General features: G+C 38.6%; 1 protein-coding gene and 1 non-coding gene across 2 annotated transcripts; both read left to right on the top strand.

Moving 5' to 3' along the window:
- The first annotated feature begins 5,115 nt into the window (after window positions 1-5,115).
- On the top strand, window positions 5,116-6,328 carry LOC148563931 (uncharacterized). Its single transcript, XM_088486164.1, has 3 exons — window positions 5,116-5,282; window positions 5,697-5,787; window positions 6,134-6,328. Exons 1-3 carry the CDS (start codon window positions 5,116-5,118, stop codon window positions 6,326-6,328), a joined length of 453 nt encoding a protein of 150 aa, XP_088342290.1.
- An 11,041-nt stretch (window positions 6,329-17,369) lies between these two features.
- On the top strand, window positions 17,370-17,477 carry LOC148563930 (small nucleolar RNA R71). The gene has a single exon (XR_015885251.1). It is a non-coding gene; the product is annotated as a small nucleolar RNA R71 (small nucleolar RNA).
- Window positions 17,478-19,214: the final 1,737 nt, after the last annotated feature.

Genomic DNA, 19,214 nt, shown 5'->3' with positions numbered 1-19,214 from the left:
TTCAACGCCGTTGAGAGCGCGCCATGTGGAGTTCTGTAACTCTAGAAAATCTAGTTTGAGTGCAGGGAGGTCAGAATCCAACAGCATCAGCAGTCCTTCTTCAACCTCTGAATCTGATTTTTGCTCAAGTCCCTCAATTTCAGCCAGAAAATACCTGAAATCACAGAAAAACACACAAACTCATAGTAAAGTCCAGAAATATGAATTTAACATAAAAACTAATAAAAACATCCCTAAAAGTAACTAGATCCTACTAAAAACATACTAAAAACAATGCCAAAAAAGCGTATAAATTATCCGCTCATCACATTCCCATGCGGTCCCGTGACCCACGCGACCGTGTCATATCCTTCTATAGCCCACTCACGCGATCGCATGCCCCACGCAATCACGTCACTTAAAATTTGGCAATTAATGATTTTGAACAGAGAGTTGTGCGAGTGCGAGGCTGCCCTCGCGCCAGTCGCATAAAATGGGTCACGCGACCGCGTGACCGACGCGACCGCGTCAATCAGTTTAAGCGCAATTCACGCGACCGCGTGCCCCAGGCGGCCGCGTCGCTCGCGTCGCACAACTCATTCAAAATATCTTATATCTTTCTTTTCCAAATCCTTATTTTTTCTCTTTTCTTATTTCTTTCTGTTCCGAGGGTTACCTGAAACTGGAGGTCGATCTCGGTTGAGATCCTCTGTACGGATCAGTACCGACGTGTCCGGCTGGTAGGAGACAACCGGAGCTGTCATGTCCGACTTGTTGGACTAGTTGTACTGCAGATCCTTCGTCACCGGAGGGTGGGGGTACCTGCAAGAGACTCCGATGCTTAAGTTAGCATGGGTATTAAACAGGTGTTATGTAGAATCAGAGTATGAGTTATACCTGGGTGTTCCAGTGTATTTATAATGGTGAGATGTGACCTTTGGATAAGATAAGTTAGTTATCTTATCTTATCTTTATCTTTTGGGTTGAGGTCAGCGTATCTTCAACGGAACCGCCCTTCTCTTCGTAGGCCTGAACGACCTTTGGATTTGGGTCGTATTCCTTGAATTGGGCCCTTTTTGGGCTTTCCTATCGATTTGGCTGAGTTCTTCGTAAAGAAGTCGGTCTGCTTGACCTAAAGAGGTCGGTCGCTTTATCGTCGATCACCCCAGGTCGGATATCTCGACCCAGGGTATGAACAGTGCCCCTGCTTGAGCTCGGTCTTCTTTGTTGAGGTCGAGTCCTTGACTTCGGTCCTTCTTGTAGCGAAGCCGAACTCAAGCATCTTGTCGACTCCTTTTTGTAGCAGCTTTTGAATGTAGAACGTTTTTCCTCAACAAGCGCGCGCTTTTGTATTAGCGCTTTTTTGGGAATACAAGCGGTTTTAATATCCGCATTTAATTGGCATTTAATTGCCCCGTTTCCCCTAACATCTCTATTTTTGAATTTTGCATTCAAGAAACGGTTTCTCTCCTTCGCCCTTTTTATAACTTCTTCGCACTTATTCATTTTCTGCCTTTCACTCAGATTTCAACTTTTCTTGCGACGTCGCTTGGTGATTTCTCTGAAGCTTCTGTTTTCGCCTGGAGTTTTGTGGTTTCGCGTTTCTCTCTGTGATACTACTTTTGTTCGTGCTTTTTTGCTCGTGAGAGGGCAATTCCAGATTTCGTCTTCCATCCTCAATTTCCCTGAAGCTTGCGACTTTTTCCAGGTTGGTATTAGCTTTCTTGTTTCTTTCATAGCTTCGTCTTCAGTTTTTTAGTGAAGCTTTGATTTTGCATGTTTGAAAGTTTGAATCTTTTTCGTGGTCTTGTATTTGCTTGTCACTGCAATGTGTTTTCCCTGACTTTCTTTTATGCATTCTCTTGGCATTTCCGTCGAGGCTTTCTAGGGTTTTGTTGTTGCTTCTGGTTGTTTCCTGTCTGATATTGATAGAGAATCTGCATCTGTTCCTCGCTTTGTTTAGAGATTTCTTTTTGATTCTGACAAAGTTTGCACCTTTGATGATTTCTACTTGGCGTGTTCGATGTTAGTGCTTGCTCTTTGCTGATGATTTTTTGCTTGATTTCGAAAAAGTTTGCGCCTTTGCTGTTTTTCCGCTGATAAACTGTAAGAGGGTGGACCTTTTGCATTTTTTGCTTCCTTTATTTTCTTTCTGGATTTTATTTTGATGAGTACCGGGATGTAGGTTGTAGAAATAACTTAAAGACCTTGCTTTGTTTACTGCCTCCAAGGGATGCCCCAAGACCTTTGTCTTGAGTCTTGGGGTTTTCTCTTTTTGTTTATCTGCCCGTCGAGATGTTTTGCCCTCTATCCGAGATGTTTTTAAGTAATCCATTCTTCTTTTCTCTTTGTAGGATTTAGTTGACCTCATGTCTTCCCGAAATAACGTTGTAGAGATGCCTTCCCAGGTTCCCGCGGGTATGGCCGATTGGGTAGACTCCATGGTTCTCATATGTGTCTCGCTGGTTGATTCTGAATTTTGTGCTCAGCTTAGGCAGTTTCATAGTGTCTGTAGTAATTCTGGTAATGAGAAGAACTATGAACTTGTCTCTCCCTCTTCTGACGAGAGAGTCTGCTTTTCAACTCGGGTTGTTGATGGTCGCCCTTTCTTTTATGCTTATGATTTTTTCTTTGGTCAGCTGGGTATCACCCTTCCTTTTACCAAATTTGAAACCGACCTGTTATGGTCTTGTAATGTTGCCCCTTCTCATCTTCACCCCAATTCCTGGGGTTTTATTAAAATTTTTCAATTGCTGTGCAATGGTTTTGGTATTCTTGCTTCCCAATCTCTCTTTTTCTATCTTTTTGTCTTGACTAAGCCCGGTGTGGTAAAAAAGAAGTCAGCTTGGGTCTCCTTTCGTTCTACCTAGAGAAAGAAGGTTTTTTCCATGTTTGACGAGTCGTTCCATGATTTTAAAAACTACTTTTTCAAGGTCCGAGCTGTTGAAGGAGCTCGGCCCTTTTTTCTGGATGAAAATGACGAACCTGCTTTTCCCTTGGAATGGCAAAAAGACGTGAGGGTCTCCAGGTATTCGTGGGAGATGTTGGATGATGCTGAGCGAGCCTTTGTGACTATCTTGGAAGAACGCTGAGGTCAACCTCCCATCTCGACACAAAGAAATTTCTAACCAATCCTTCTCTTCTTCAAACTGAACTGGGTATCTTTGTGTTTTCTTTATTATCCATGTATGTTGCTTGTAGTTGTCTTTCCGACTTGTTCAACTTGTAACTGATTTTCTATTTTATTTGCAGAGGCAATGAAGAATAGTGAATCCATGAAAGCTTTTAAGAGGGCGCAGAGGGCGACTGCTGCCAGAAATGTTGCTGTCAAGGCGGCTGGGGAAGGATCCTCCCAAGTGCGCGAGAAGCCATCAGTGCAGAGTTCCGCCGGGGTGAAGAAGATGATCCCTACACCCCGAGTTCGTTTGGTAGATCCTCACGTCACCTCTGCTGCTCCTTCTATTGCTCCTCCCAATAAAAAACAAAAGACTGCTGAGCCCTTTGACCTCGATGCTCCTTATTTTAATGCTATTGAATTTGTGGATCAACAAATCGGTCCCTACGACGCTCTCTCCATGGACGATGTGTCCATCCTCCATCACTTGGAGTTTATGGCCCGAAATCATGTGAAGATGGCGTATATGTCAGCTGCCATATATCAGACTGCTCAGAATCTCCCTCTCCACGCTACTAAGGCGTTTATGGAGGAGGCGAAACAAGAGTTTGATCGGATGAAGGAGTTAAAAGAGGAGCTTGAGATGAAGGTAGCCAAGCTGGAGAAGGACTTGAAGAATGAGGAGGCGAGTTCTCAGTCATTGGCGGCTTCTTTGAGGTTGGCTGAGGATGCAGTCCTGATGCACAAGGAGAGTTACCTTTCATCTTATCGGGAGGTGATGCGCCTGAGGGGGGAGCTTGACAGTGTTCGGGAAGATTATGCTGAGCTCCAAAGTCATCTCGTTGGCAGCGTGACTGCTGTTTATGAGAAATTGAGGGAGCAAGTTCAGGTCATTGCTCCCGAGGCCGACCTCACCCTTTTCAGCCTGGATAATATAGTCAGGGATGGCAAGATTGTCCCTGATGATGAGGGTGATGATGATGATGTTGTTGCTCCCCCTGTGTCCTCTACCAAAGTGCCGACCTCTTCGGTTCCTCCTGGTGTGCCCGACTCGGATTACCAGATCCTGAATCGGGAGGATGGAACTGTGGATGCTGTGCCGATCCAGACTCGCCCTCCTTCTCCTTGTCCTGATGCTGCCAAGAAGGCTCCTGACGCTTGCTGGTGCATGAAATTATGATCTCAGGCAACGGTGCCAGAAACTCTGTACGCACGTCTTAATAAATCGTTTTTCATTCACAACTTCGATACAACTAACCAGCAAGTGCACTGGATCGTCCAAGTAATAAACCTTATGCGAGTAAGGGTCGATCCCACGGAGATTGTTGGTATGAAGCAAGCTATGGTCATCTTGTAAATCTCAGTCAGGCGGATATAGAATGGTTATGGAGTTTTCGAATATTAATAGTAAAGTAGGGATAGAAATACTTATGTAAATCCTTGGTGAGAATTTCAGATAAATGCATGGAGATGCTTTCGTCCCTCTAAACCTCTGCTTTCCTGCTATCTTCATCCAATCAGTCTTACTCCTTTCTATGGCTGGCTTTATGTAAGGACATCACCGTTGTCAATGGCTACTTTTAATCCTCTCTGAAAAATGGTCAGATGCGCTGTCACTGCATGGCTAATCGTCTGGAGGCATCACCCACTACAAAAAAATGATATAAAACGGCATTAATAATATGGCGGTTCTATAATATTGCCATAATATTTGAGTATTTTGACGTTTATGATTATTGCCGTAATTCATTGGTAGTTAACGGCGTTTTTTTTTGCTTCTGGCAGTTTTAAATGCCATTATCAATTTGTATAAAATGCTCAACCCTAAATTAACCCATCATTACTGTGTTGAACTTGAAATGCTGCCAGTGTGAGAAAAATCTTGAAGCTCTGCCACTACGATCTCCTCTGTCACGATCTCTCCTCCGACGACTCCTCTCTCCAGTGACGGTCTCCTCCGGCAACGTCTCCTCCAGCGGCGTCTCCTCCAGCAACGACCTCCTTCTGCGACCTCTGCTCCAATGACGGTCTCCTTCGGCGACGTCTCCTCTTGCGACTTCTCCTCCAGCGACGTCTCTTCCAGCGGCTTCTCCTCCAGCGACGATCTCCTCCTGTGGCATTCTCCTACGCTGGCAATCTCGTCAATCGAGCTATTGAGCTGCGAGTTTCTCTTCCGGCAGACTCACGAGTAGGTTCTTCTCTCTCTTTGCCTTTGTTCTCTTGAAAATATTTCATTCTAATCGATGGTTTTAGGCTTGCCTTAGATTAGATGAACAAATTTAATTAAAATTGGTTTGAATCTCAGTATAGTAGTCAAAATGTTTCTCGTTCTTTATTCTCAGCATGTATGTGCTCTATTTTGTTGTTCAATTTCCATAAAAGAAAAGAGGAAAACACTCTTTGTAATTATTATATTCTTGTGATTTGCTATAAAATTATACCATTGCTTTGCTTTTCTGGATGAGTTATGATTTGAGTACGACATAATACTCTTAAAATTAACTTTCTAAGAGATTATATTTAGTTTATTGAACTATAGCAATTTCTCATGTTAGTATACTCATCTTTGTCAGGGCTTTGTCCTGTCTGATCCAAAAAATAGGATGTTCCTTTGCAGTTTCCTCATTGTGATATCATTGGTTTGTGGTGCTTATTTAGTTGGCAATGCATTCACCACCAAGGAGTATAAACAAGTAAGTACGAATTTCTATTCCAAACTTCTAACTCTGAAATATGAATTGCTAGACAGAAAGAGAGAAGATTGTTATAGCTTAACTTTTTGTTGTATCTTACACATTATGTCTCTGAAAAGTCTCAAAATAAAATTTTAGTCATTGCTGTCTTATACTCTATCTCTAGTGTTTCTATCCTTCAATCTTTCTATGATGGCTTCATTCATGTACTAATAGATAGTCATAATCTCCATGGATGCAAATATCATTTATTTTTATTATATAGAGTCTTCTCTCTTTTCTCCCCTGTCTGCTGCACTTTGAAGTTTGAACCCAACTCCTATATGTTTTCTTCTTCTTCTCCTAGGCGAAGGACACCTTCAAAGTTCTCTTCAAATCTGAAGGGAAGGGAAACTTCAGAACAGTGAGCTTCAAGTTCAAAGCAATTGCACCAAGAACAAGACTCACATTCTACAGCTCCTTTTACCATACCAGAATTGATGATTATGGATCTCTCTGTGGCCCTGTTCTTGACCAGGTTATAGTGTTCCCTGTCACCTAAGTTATTAAACCATTAATGTAGTACTTAGTAACTATGATTTTTGCAAGTTACTTGAGCCTGTCTTCTGTATAATTGCATGAGACCACTCTTTTACTCTAGTTTGCTGAGCACAAGACACCAATTTTAATTTCTGTTCATTAAAAAATTTGGCTCAAGAGTTTGAAGAACAAATTTTTAATCATGGGAGTTGAATGTTCATGAAATGATTAAGTAGTATATTTTAGTTTTTGATTGTTACCATGTGTTATTGGAAATCATGAGTTTCAATAAGCATGCATTTGTTTCATGCCAACATTCTGATCAATGCAACTTTTTCCCCTTCTTTTTTCTTTATTTGTTTGTTCCAGGTTTTGGGGTTGTAGGTTCTTGTAGTATAGGAAAAAAAAGGTAGATTTCATGGAATTGGCTACTGGAAGTTACCTTCTAAAGTTGTCGACGTGGTATGCAGTACAGGAGATTTTTGCAGCATGGTTATTGTAACATGGTTATTGGCTACTGGAAGTTACCTACTGAAGTTATTGTAAAATGGTTTTGTACCTGCAGGGTGAGGAGATTTTTGCAGCAGCTATTAGTGAAGTAAAAGAAGAGACAGGACTGAGTATCTAAGTAAATGTGACCAGTTTTTTTTATTGATCATAAGTTCATAACAACTGTTTCATATGGTCCATCTTTTTTTTTCTGTTTAGATTGATACAGAATTTGTAGAAATACTAGCATTCAGGTGTGAATCTTCTAACTTTTGTATGGAATTTAATCCTGATATATCGTTGTAACATTGTATTTATGAATTGTAATAACTAATTTAAAAACACAATATGTATGTATGATTTTCACTGAAATTCTAACTCTATTTTCGATATATTAAGCACAAAAGAGGCATATTAATGATTTTCTTAGGAGGAATTTGAATTTTCAGTGATTGAACAAAAATCATTAATCACCATCACCAAGTCCTGTTTTTCTATTTTTCAGGGAAGTGCAGAATTCATTCTTTGGGAAATCAGATTTGTCATTTCTTTGCATCTTGCGCCATCTTTCTGTTGAGATAAAAAAGCAAGAATTGGAAATTGAAGCAGCTCAGGTACTTTTGTTTGACGATTTCACATCATTCTTCTGTTTATTTTGTTCACCCAACGTAACTTTTCAGCAACTGATACTATAAGTATGAGATGATAGAAGGAGAAATATCCAAAAGATGAACCTAGTGGTGCTAATAAGTTATTTTCTTAATATACAGAAAGAAGAATTAGGATTTGACCACCAGGAGGTAGCCATGCCATCTGTGCCTCCACCAAATAAGGTAAGTTACATGGTTATTTATATTAATTAAGATTTAAGAATGAAAATGTATTGCTGATTTCAGATTATTAATTGTTTCTAGCTTTTGTCAATGGAGGAGCTGCGGGAGAGACGCCTTACTGACCCTCGTCTTCCAAAGTAAGATTTTGGGGGGGTGCAATGTGTTGTTAAAGAATATGTATAAGATTCTATTTAGAGAACATTCATGTATCTAAAGCTAAGGATCTCTGATGACTAAGTTTGTTGCTTCAGAACTTACCGGAACAAAATTGCTACAACTAAATTCACCCCTTGACCAATAGAGATACGGTTCTGTGAACCTACAACTTCAACAAATCAGACCAAATCTCCTCCCAGGTAATACTTTGCAGGGGAAAAGAAGGGTAGATCAATTCTTTGCCTTTTTTAATACTTGTTTAAATGTTTTATGCAGTTTGAATTTTTGGTTTAGAGCAAAGGGAAAACTTTCAGATGATCAGGCCTTGCATAGGTACATTATCTTGTATCAGCTTTTTATTTCTTTTACTCTACATGTTAATGTTGTTATTGCCTAAAGTATTGTACTTATCTCAGTATGCCAAACCATATTCAATTCCGGAAGTGAAGACTACTCACAACAAAAAGAAGAAAAGTACGCGGATTTAATTAAAAGTTTGAAATCTAGCATGGACAACTTGAATAAGGAGGTAACATTTTAGGCACTATTATTTGTAACTACTCTTTCTTCATTCATCTATACTTCTAAATATAGTAAATTTATTTTCTAGTATCATGCGAAAGGTAATATGGATAGCATTTGCATTTTCCTTATATTCGAGTTGTGACTTTTATTGTTGTGTCTGGTGTAAATGTGATCTAAATTGTGTCTTCTTATTGCAGTTGGAAAAGATGAAAAAAAAGAATTAAACTCCATGAAGTAAATAACTCATTTGCATTGATTGCCGTGAAACATGTCTTTTTCTTTGTTTAGATTCTTATGAATTTTATCCGTTGCTCAGGCTAATCAAGAATGGGGAAATATATTCCCTGTGTTCAAGGAAATATCTGTCACTGACAATGCATTAGAAAGGGTTCTTGCTTTGGAGATTGAGCTTGCCGAAGCATTGCAGGCCAAGAAGAAATCAAGCATGCAATTTCAGAGGTACACCTTTCTTTTGGAGCAGTAATTAGATTTTGGTACATATAGATGCTAATTTTGGAAGCACTTCACTTAAATTTACCATTTTCTTTGTTCTCGGTTAAAATTTGATGACTGGTTAGAATCTAAATTCTGATGCATCATCTTTTTTACTCTTTGAAATGAAGTTATGATCTTTTTCTTGTTTTAGCTATCAATTGCATTTTAAAACAAGTACTTTGCTGATTGAATTAAATAATCTCCAAAAGATATTAACACTGTTGTTTTGCACAATTAATTAATGTAGAAGAGTTTTATACTAACATCTAATTAAGAGTCACTTTTATCTACGTGGCAGTTCCTAACTTAATGGAGCAAATCATAATCCCACTACGTACTTATTCCAAATTAAAAGTTCCTTATGAATAATTGCTTGGTTTATATTCTTATTTATTTCATCGGCATACTAATTTCTTATAGTGTTTGATTTTGTACGTTACAGATTCAAGTGTCCTTTTGGTGAATGAAGCAATGCAATTAAGTACGTACCATGAGGAGGATATATGTAGTGGTCTTATTTGTTTATTTTATTTGTTAGTTTGACTCCACTTACATTTGTTAAAATATGTACTTAGTCATACAATATTACATCTTCTTAACTAGATGAAAGAGATGCCAACTACTCATAATGATAGTAACTTTACTCAAGAATTTCACAAGCTTTTCGAAATGATTGAATTATTAGTAACACCTTAGATTTGAACAATTTAAAATTCATTGCTACAAGTAAAAACAAATTCAGTTAAGAATGCCTTATTTTTCACGGTTGAATTAGATTATTGTATGGCATGGGAAGCAATGTCACAAAGTTGGAATAATGGTTTCTTAAATTTAATACACATTAACGGTTCATATCTAAATTGAGTCTCTGTTTTTATTATTAGCAGCAATTGAACTTGAGATTAACTAAGGGTTACAAATAGTACAGCAGCTTGTTTTATATACTGATATGACAAATCTGGAATTGGTTAAGGGACATTTTTCTACTGCATGCAGGTTCTGGATTTTAGCCTTCATCCTCAAGAACTCAAGTCTGTGTCTTATAACACAACATACCACTCAATTAGGCAAGTTTCTTCCATCTTTTATTCCCTCTGATTCTTTTTAGCTATCACTGTTGCTTTTTGGTACATCTTTGATCAATTGACATTGGTCCAAGTAACATAAATAACATATAAATGAAAATGGAGAGAATATTATTGACTGTTGATAACTCAATGTAACTCGTCCAGTAGGTTGAAAATGACACCAAGTAGTGTTTTAATTAAGCTCTCTGCTGTTTCTGGAGATGCTTCAACAATGCATACTATGCAAGAGTTGGAGGAGTAAGCACATACGAATTTAATTCCCTCTGGTTTGTTGCAGGGAACAGCGTCGGTGGTCCTCGCTGGACTTGTTGCCACTACAAAAAAAAGAAGTATAAAAGAGAAAGGAAGTCCCAATCTCTCAGATCTAAAATTCCATCCGAAGACGCGAAGTTCCACCGAGTTTGCTGTCGCAGAAGGAGGAAACTTTTGGCCTCCAAATCTTATTCATCATCACTTAGCTAAGCTACTTGTCTTGTATATTCATATTCTAAGTAGTAAAAACAGCACTTGTTAGATGGTTTAAATACATTATTAGTCTTGACTGATTAGTGTTTATTGCAATGCTTGTATTTTGGTAAGTTTAGTAAGACAAGCTTTTGTATAGGAGTTATTACTTTTGATTTTCAATAATAAAAAATTATATATTATATTAATATTTTGTTTTTGAGTTATATAATATTTCATTTATGGATTATGATTTTTTGCTATTGTGAAATTTTAATCACAAAATTATTTATTTAACGCGATAAAAATGACGGTAAAAATTGTTAAAAACAACGATAAAAAATGTCACTGTCAGGGTAAAATGGCGATTCAAAAATGCCATTTTAACCAACCAAAACGCTACTGTCAAGGTAAAAATGGCGGTTCAAAAATGCCATTTTAACCAACCAAAACGCCACTCTGTCAGAGTAATAATGGCGGTTTAAACCGCCGTTTTAACCTATCCAAAAACCGCCATTTTAACCTTGGAAATAACGGCGGTTTAAACTGTCGTTTTAACCAACCAAAACGACACTCTGTCAGGGTAATAATGGCGGTTCAAACCGCCATTTTAACCAATCAAAAAACCACCATTTTAACCCTGGAAATAACGGCGGTTTGAACCGCCGTTTTAACCTATTCAAAAACCGCCGTTTTAACCCAGGGAATTGTGGCGGTTTTCAGAAAACCGCCGTAATAACCAGAATGGCGCCCAAAATTACGTCACTTTACGAAACCGCCATTATTGGTAATAATGGCGGTTAAAACCGCCTTAAATACAAAAAAAACCGCCATTTTTACCAAAATTTTTTGTAGTGACCCTTGTCAATGGCTACATCCTATCCTCTTGTGAAAATGGTCCAAATGCTCTGTCACAGCACGGCTAATCATCTGAGGTTCTCGATCGTACTGGAATAGGATTCACCCTCCTTTTGCGTCTGTCACTACGCCCAGCACTCGCGAGTTTGAAGTTCGTCACAGTCATTCAATCCCAGAGTCCTACTCGGAATACCACAGACAAGGTTTAGACTTTCCGGACTCTCATGAATGCTGCCATCAATCTTGCTTATACCACGAAGATTTTGATTAAGAGATCCAAGAGATACTCATTCAATCTAAGGTAGAATGGAAGTGGTTGTCAGGCACGCGTTCATAGGGAATGATGATGATTGTCACGTTCATCACATTCAGGTTGAAGTGCGAATAAATATCTTAGAAGTGGAATAAGTTGAATTGAATAGAAAAACAGTAGTACTTTGCATTAATCTTTGAGGAACAGCAGAACTCCACACCTTAATCTATGGAGTGTAGAAACTCTACCGTTGAAAATACATAAGTGAAAGGTTCAGGCATGGCCGAATGGCCAGCCCCCATGATCTAAGAACGAGACGTCCCAAGATGTTCAAAGATGTCTAATACAATAGTAAAAAGTCCTATTTATAATAAACTAGCTACTAGGGTTTACAGAAGTAAGTAAATGATGCATAAATCCACTTCCGGGGACCACTTGGTGTGTGCTTGGGCTGAGCTTGAATGTTACACGTGCAGAGGCTCTTTCTGGAGTTGAACATCAGGTTGTAATGTATTTCTGGCGTTCAACTCTGCTTTGTGACTTGTTTCTGGCGTTTAACTCCAGACAGCAGCGTAGAACTGGCGTTCAACGCCCTTTTACGTTATCTAAACTCGTTCAAAGTATGGACTATTATACATTGCTGGAAAGCCCGAGATGTCTACTTTCCAACGCAATTGGAAGCACGCCATTTTGAGTTCTGTAGCTCCAGAAAATCCACTTTGAGTGCAGGGAGGTCAGAATCCAACAGCATCAGCAGTCCTTCTTCAACCTCTGAATCTGATTTTTGCTCAAGTCCCTCAATTTCAGCCAGAAAATACCTGAAATCACAGAAAAACACAAACTCATAGTAAAGTCCAGAAATATGAATTTAACATAAAAACTAATAAAAACATCCCTAAAAGTAACTAGATTCTACTAAAAACATACTAAAAATAATGCCAAAAAGCGTATAAATTATTCGCTCATCACAACACCAAACTTAAATTGTTGCTTGTCCCCAAGCAACTGAAAATTAAATAGGATAAAAAGAAGAGAATATACTATAAATTCCAAACTATCAATGAAACATAGCTCCAATCAGATGAGTGGGACTTGTAGCTTTTTGCCTCTTGAATAGTTTTGGCATCTCACTTTATCCATTGAAGTTCAGAATGATTGGCTTGTATAGGAACTCAGAGTTCAGATAGTGTTATTGATTCTCCTAGTTCAGTATGATGATTCTTGAACACAGCCATTTTATGAGTCTTGGCCGTGGCCCTAAGCACTTTGTTTTCCAGTATTACCACCTGATATATAAATGCCACAGACACATAATTGGGTGAACCTTTTCAGATTGTGACTCAGCTTTGCTAAAGTCCCCAATTAGAGGTGTCCAGGGTTCTTAAGCACACTCTTTTTTTTTTTTGGACCATGACTTTAACCGCTCAGTCTCAAGTTTTAACTTGACACCTTCACGCCACAAGCACATGGTTAGGGACAGCTTGGTTTAGCCGCTTAGACCAGGATTTTATTCCTTTAGGCCCTCCTATCCACTGATGCTCAAAGCCTTGGGATCCTTTTTATTTGCCCTTGCCTTTTGGTTTTAAGGGTTATTGGCTTTTTGCTCTTGCCTCTTAGTTTTAAGAGCTTTTGGCTTTTTCTGCTTGCTTTTTCTTTTTCTTTCTATTTTTTTCGCCTATTTTTTTCTCTTTTTTTTCTGCAAGCTTTGTTCTTTGCTACTTTTTCTTGCTTCAAGAATCATTTTTATGATTTTTCAGATTATCAAATAACATGTCTCCTTATTATCATTCTTTCAAGAGCCAACATATTTAACATTCTTAAACAACAACTTCAAAAGACATATGCACTATTCAAGCATTCATTCAGAAAACAAGAAGCATTGTCACCACATCAATATAATTAAACTAAGTTCAAGGATAAATTCGAAACTCATGTACTTCTTATTCTTTTGAATTAAAACAGTTTTCATTTAAGAGAGGTGATGGATTCATAGGACATTCATAACTTTAAGACAAAGTTACTAAATACTAATGATTATGTAATGAAGACACAAACATAGATAAGCACTTAACATAGAGAACGAAAAACAGAGAAAGTAAGAACAAAGAATGAGTCCACCTTAGTGATGGGTGCGTTTCCTTCTTGAGGAACCAATGATGTCCTTGAGCTCTTCTATGTCTCTTCCTTGTCTTTGTTGCTCCTCCCTCATTGCTTTTTGATCTTCTCTAATTTCATGAAGGATGATGGAGTGCTCTTGATGTTCCACCCTTAATTGCCCCATGTTGGAACTTAATTCTCCTAGGGAGGTGTTGATTTGCTCCCAATAATTTTGTGGAGGAAAATGCATTTGAGGCATCTCCGGGATCTCATGGTGATGAGCTTCATGCGCCTCTTGAGCTCCATGAATGGGCTCTCTTGCTTGCTCCATCCTTTTCTTAGTGATGGTCTTCTCTTCCTCAATGGGAATGTCTCCTTCTATGAAAGCTCCGGCTGAGTAACATAGATGGCAAATAAGATGAGGAAAAGCTAGCCTTGCCATGGGGGAGGACTTTTCGGCTATTTTGTAGAGTTCAAGGGAGATGATTTCATGAACTTCTACTTCCTCTCCAATCATGATGCTATGAATCATGATGGCCTGATCCACAGTAACTTCGGATCGGTTGCTAGTAGGGATGATGGAGCGTTGTATGAACTCTAACCATCCTCTAGCTACAGGCTTGAGGTCCAGTCTTCTTAGTTGAACCGGCTTGCCTTTGGAGTCAATCTTCCATTGAGCTCCTTCCACACATATGTCCATGAGGACTTGGTCCAACCTTTGATTAAAGTTGACACTTCTAGTGTAGGGGCGTGCATCTCCTTGCATCATAGGCAAGTTAAACGCCAACCTCACATTTTCCGGACTAAAATCTAAGTATTTCCCCCGAACCATGGTGAGATAATTCTTTGGGTCCGGGTTCTTACTTTGATCATGGTTCCTAGTGATCCATGCATTGGCATAGAACTCTTGAACCATTAGGATGCCAACTTGTTGGATGGGTTTTGTTAGAACTTTCCAACCTCTTCTTTGGATTTCATGTCGGATATCCGGATACTCATTTCTCCTGAGTTTGAAAGGGACCTCGGGGATCACCTTCTTCTTGACCACAACATCATAGAAGTGGTCTTGATGAGCTTTGGAGATGAATCTTTCCATCTTCCATGACTCGGAGGTGGAAGCTTTTGTCTTCCCTTTCCCTTTTCTAGAGGATTCTCCGGTCTTGGGTGCCATCAATGGTAATGGAAAAACAAAAAGCTTATGCTTTTACCACACCAAACTTAGAATATTGCTCGCCCTCGAGCAAGAGAAAAAAGAATAGATGAAGAAGAAGAAGAAATGGAGGAGAGGGAGAGAGGTGTATTCGGCCAAGAAGAGAAGAGAGGGTTGTGTTGTGTGAAAATGAGAAAGAATGGAGGGCTTTATATAGGGAAGGGAGGAGGGGTTAGGTTCGGCCATTTAGGGTGGGTTGGGTGGGAAATTGATTTTGAATTTTGAAGGTAGGTGGAGTTTATGAGGTAGGTTTATGGGGAAGAGTGGATGGATGTGAGTGGTGAAGTGGTGATAGGGAAGAGAGATTGAGGTGATTGGTGAAGAGTTTTGGGGAAGAGTGTTTATGGATTGTGTGAAAGAAGGGTGAGAAGAAGTGAGTGGAGGTAGGTGGGGATCCTGTGGGGTCCACAGATCCTGAGGTGTTTAAGGATTTACAACCTTGCACCAAATTAGGCATGTAAAATGCCTTTGCACACAACTCTGGGCGTTCAGCGCCAGATTGGTGCTTGTTCTGGGTGTTGAACGCCCATTTGTTGCCCATTTCTGGCGTTGAACGCCAGAACCATGCTTGTTCTGGGCGTTCAGCGCCAGCTCTTCTCCAAGGTGCAATTCTGGCGTTCAAACACCCAGATGCTGCCCATTTTGGGCGTTCAGCGCCAGAACCATGCTCTGTTCTGGCGTTGAACACCAGCCAGGTGCTTCTTACTGGCGTTTAAACGCTAGTAAGGTCTTCCTCCAGGGTGTGATTTTTCTTCTGCTGTTTTTGATTCCGTTTTTGATTTTTATTTATTTTGTGACTCCACATGATCATGAACCTAATAAAACATGAAAGAACAAGAAAAATAGAATTAGATAAATAAGAATTGGGTTGCCTCCCAACAAGCGCTTCTTTAATGTCAGTAGCTTGACAGTGGGCTCCCATGGAGCCTCACATATGTTCAGAGCATTGTTGAGACTCCCCAACACCAAACTTAGAGTTTGGATATGGGAGTTCAACACCAAACTTAGAGTTTGGTTGTGGCCTCCCAACACCAAACTTGAAGTCTGACTGTGGGGACTCTGGTTGACTCTGTAGTGAGAGAAGCTTTTTATGCTTCCTCTCCATGTTTACAGAAGGGTAACCTTGAGTTGTGAACACAAGGGAGTCCTCATTCAATTGAAGGACTAATTCACCTCTGTCAACATCAATCACAGCTCTTGCTGTGGCTAGGAAGGGTCTTCCAAGGATGATGAATTCATCCTCATCCTTCCCAGTATCAAGGACTATGAAATCAGCAGGGATGTAAAGGCCTTCAACCTTTACTAACACATCCTCTACTTGTCCATAAGCCTGTTTTCTTGAATTGTCTGCCATCTCTAATGAGATTTTAGCAGTTTGTACCCCATAGATTCCCAGTTTCTCTATTACAGAGAGGGCATGAGGTTTATCCCTGAACCAAGGTCACACAGAGCCTTTTCAAAGATCATGTTGCCTATGGTACAAGGTATTACGAACTTTCCAGGATTCTATTTCTTCTGAGGCAATGTCAGTTGATCCAGATCACTTAGTTCATTGGTGAACAAGGGAGGTTCATCTTCCCAAGTCTCAATACCAAATAATTTGGCATTTAGCTTCATGATTGCACCAAGAAACTTGGCAGTTTGCTCTTCAGTAACATCGTCATTCTCTTCAGAAGAGGAATACTCATCAGAGCTCATGAATGGCATAAGAAGGTTTAATGGAATCTCTATGGTCCCTAGATGAGTCTCAGATTCCTTTAGTTCCTCAAAGGGAAGCTCCTTATTGATCACTGGACGTCCCAGGAGGTCTTCCTCCTTGGGATTCACGTCCTCTCCTTCCTTCACAGGTTCGACCATGGTGATCAATTCAATGGCCTTGCACTCTCCTTTTGGATTTTCTTCTGTATTGCTTGGGAGAGTACTAGGAGGGATTTCAGTGATCCTTTTACTCAGCTGGCCCACTTGTGCCTCCAAATTTCTAATGGATGACCTTGTTTCATTCATGAAACTCACAGTGGCCTTAGATAGATCAGAGACTAAGTTTGATAAATTAGAGGTATTTTGTTCAGAGTTCTCTGTCTGTTGCTGAGTGGATGATGGAAAAGGTTTACTATTGTTAAACCTATTTCTTCCACCATTATTAAAGCCTTGTTGAGGCTTTTGATCCTTCTATGAGAAATTTGGGTGATTTCTCCATGATGGGTTAAGGTGTTTCCATAAGGTTCACCCATATAATTTACCTCTGCTATTGCAGGGTTTTCAGGATCTCTAGCTTCTTCTTCAGAAGATGCCTCTTGAGTACTGTTGGATGCAGCTTGCATTTCATTCAGACTCTGAGAAATTATATTGACTTGCTGAGTCAATATTTTGTTCTGAGCCAATATGGCATTCAGAGTATCAATTTCAAGAACTCCCTTCTTCATAGGCGTCCCATTACTCACAGGATTCCTTTCAGAAGTGTACATGAACTGGTTATTAGCAACCATGTCAATGAGTTCTTGAGCTTCTGCAGGCATTTTCTTTAGGTGAATGGATCCACCTGCAGAAGTATCCAATGACATCTTAGCTAACTCAGACAGACCATCATAGAATATATCCAGGATGATCCATTATGAAAGCATGTCAGAAGGACACTTTTTGGTCAGTCCTTTATATCTCTCCCAAGCTTCATAGAGTGATTCACCTTCTTTCTGTCTGAAGGTCTGAACATCCACTCTAAGCTTACTCAGCTTTTGAGGAGGAAAGAACTTGGCTAAGAAAGCCTTGACCAGCTTATCCCAAGAGTTCAGGCTATCCTTAGGTTGAGAGTCCAACCATACTCTAGCTCTATCTCTTACAGCAAAAGGGAAAAGCATGAGCCTGTAGACTTCAGGATCTACTCCAATAGTCTTAACAGTATCACATATCTGCAAGAATTCAGTTAAGAACTGAAAAGGATCTTCAGATGGAAGTCCATGAAACTTGCAGTTCTGCTGCATCAGAGAAACTAATTGAGGTTTCAGCTCAAAGTTGTTTGCTCCAATGGCAGGAATGGAGATGCTTCTTCCATGTAAATTGGAATTTGGTGCAGTAAAGTCACCAAGCATTCTCCTTGCATTATTGTTGTTGGGTTCGGCTGCCATCTCCTTTACTTGTTCGAAATTTTCAATAAGGTTGTCTCTGGATTGTTGTAATTTAACTTCTCTTAGTTTCCTCTTCAGAGTCCTTTCAGGTTCTGGATCAGCTTCAACAAGAATGCCTTTTTCCTTGTTCCTGCTCATAAGAAAGAGAAGAGAACAAGAAAAGAAGAGGAATCCTCTATGTCACAGTAAAGAGGTTCGTTATTGTTAGTAGAAGAAGAAAAGGAATAGGGGTGAAGAAGAATGAAGAATCCAAACACAAGGGTAAGGATAGGAGCAGTGATGTGAGATGAAGAGAAGTGTTAGTAGATGAATAAATAATTAGAAGGAGATGAGGGAGAAGGATTTTCGAAAATTATTTTTGAAAAAGGGTTAGTGATTTTTGAAAATAGTTTTTGAAAAAGGTTAGTAGTTTTCGAAAATTAAAATCAAAAATTAAAATAATTAGTTAATTAAAAAGAAATTTTGAAAAAGGGGGGAGATATTTTCGAAAATTAGAGAGAGAGAGTTAGTTAGGTGGTTTTGAAAAAGAAAAGAAACAAACAAAAAGTTAGTTAGTTAGTTGAAACAAATTTGAAAATCAATTTTGAAAAGATAAGAAGATAAGAAGTTAGAAAAGATATTTTAAAATCAAATTTTGAAAAAAGATAAGATAAGAAGATATTTTTGAAAAGATATGATTGAAATTAGTTTTGAAAAAGATTTAATTTTTAAAATCACAATTAATGACTTGATTCACAAGAAATCACAAGATATGATTCTAGAACTTAAAGTTTGAATCTTTCTTAACAAGCAAGTAACAAACTTGAATTTTTTGAATCAAAATATTAATTGATGATGTTATTTTCGAAAATTATGAGATAAAGATAAGAAAAAGATTTTTTTGAAAAATATTTTTAAAATTTTCGAAAATAACTAAGAAAAATGAAAAAGATTTGATTTTTGAAAAAGATTTTGAAAAAGATAAGATTTTTAAATTGAAAATTTGATTTGACTCTTAAAAACAACTAGATTTTAAAAATTTTTTAAAAGTCAAATCTAATTTTCGAAATTTTAAGAGAGAAAAAGGGAAAGATATTTTTTTTTTTATTTTTTTTTGAATTTTTATGATGAGAGAGAAAAAAATTAAAACATCATTTTCATGTTTTTCTCTTTTCTTTTTGGATCAAAACAAGGAATGCATGCAAGAATGTTATGAATGTCAAGATGAACACCAAGAACACTTTCAATGTCAAGATGAACATCAAGAACTTATTTTTGAAAATTTTTATATGCAAAGAAAACATGCAAGACACCAAACTTAGAAATCTTTCATGTTTAGACACTATGAATGCAAAAATG

Source organism: Arachis ipaensis, chromosome B5, assembly GCF_059453495.1.
Source record: "Arachis ipaensis isolate K30076 ecotype BB chromosome B5, ASM5945349v1, whole genome shotgun sequence".
Classification (NCBI taxonomy): domain Eukaryota; kingdom Viridiplantae; phylum Streptophyta; class Magnoliopsida; order Fabales; family Fabaceae; genus Arachis; species Arachis ipaensis.
The sequence above is the reverse complement of the archived record's forward strand: the minus strand, read 5'-3'. Positions and strand labels throughout refer to the sequence as shown.

Excerpts from the sequence above, each read along its gene's own strand:
- LOC148563931 (XM_088486164.1), top strand. The coding sequence starts at position 5,116 with ATGACGGTCTCCTTCGGCGACGTCTCCTCTTGCGACTTCTCCTCCAGC. Across the intron at positions 5,283-5,696 it reads CTCTTCCGGCAGACTCACGA|GATGTTCCTTTGCAGTTTCC; the intron begins GTAGGTTCTTCT and ends TCCAAAAAATAG. Across the intron at positions 5,788-6,133 it reads CCACCAAGGAGTATAAACAA|GCGAAGGACACCTTCAAAGT; the intron begins GTAAGTACGAAT and ends TTCTTCTCCTAG.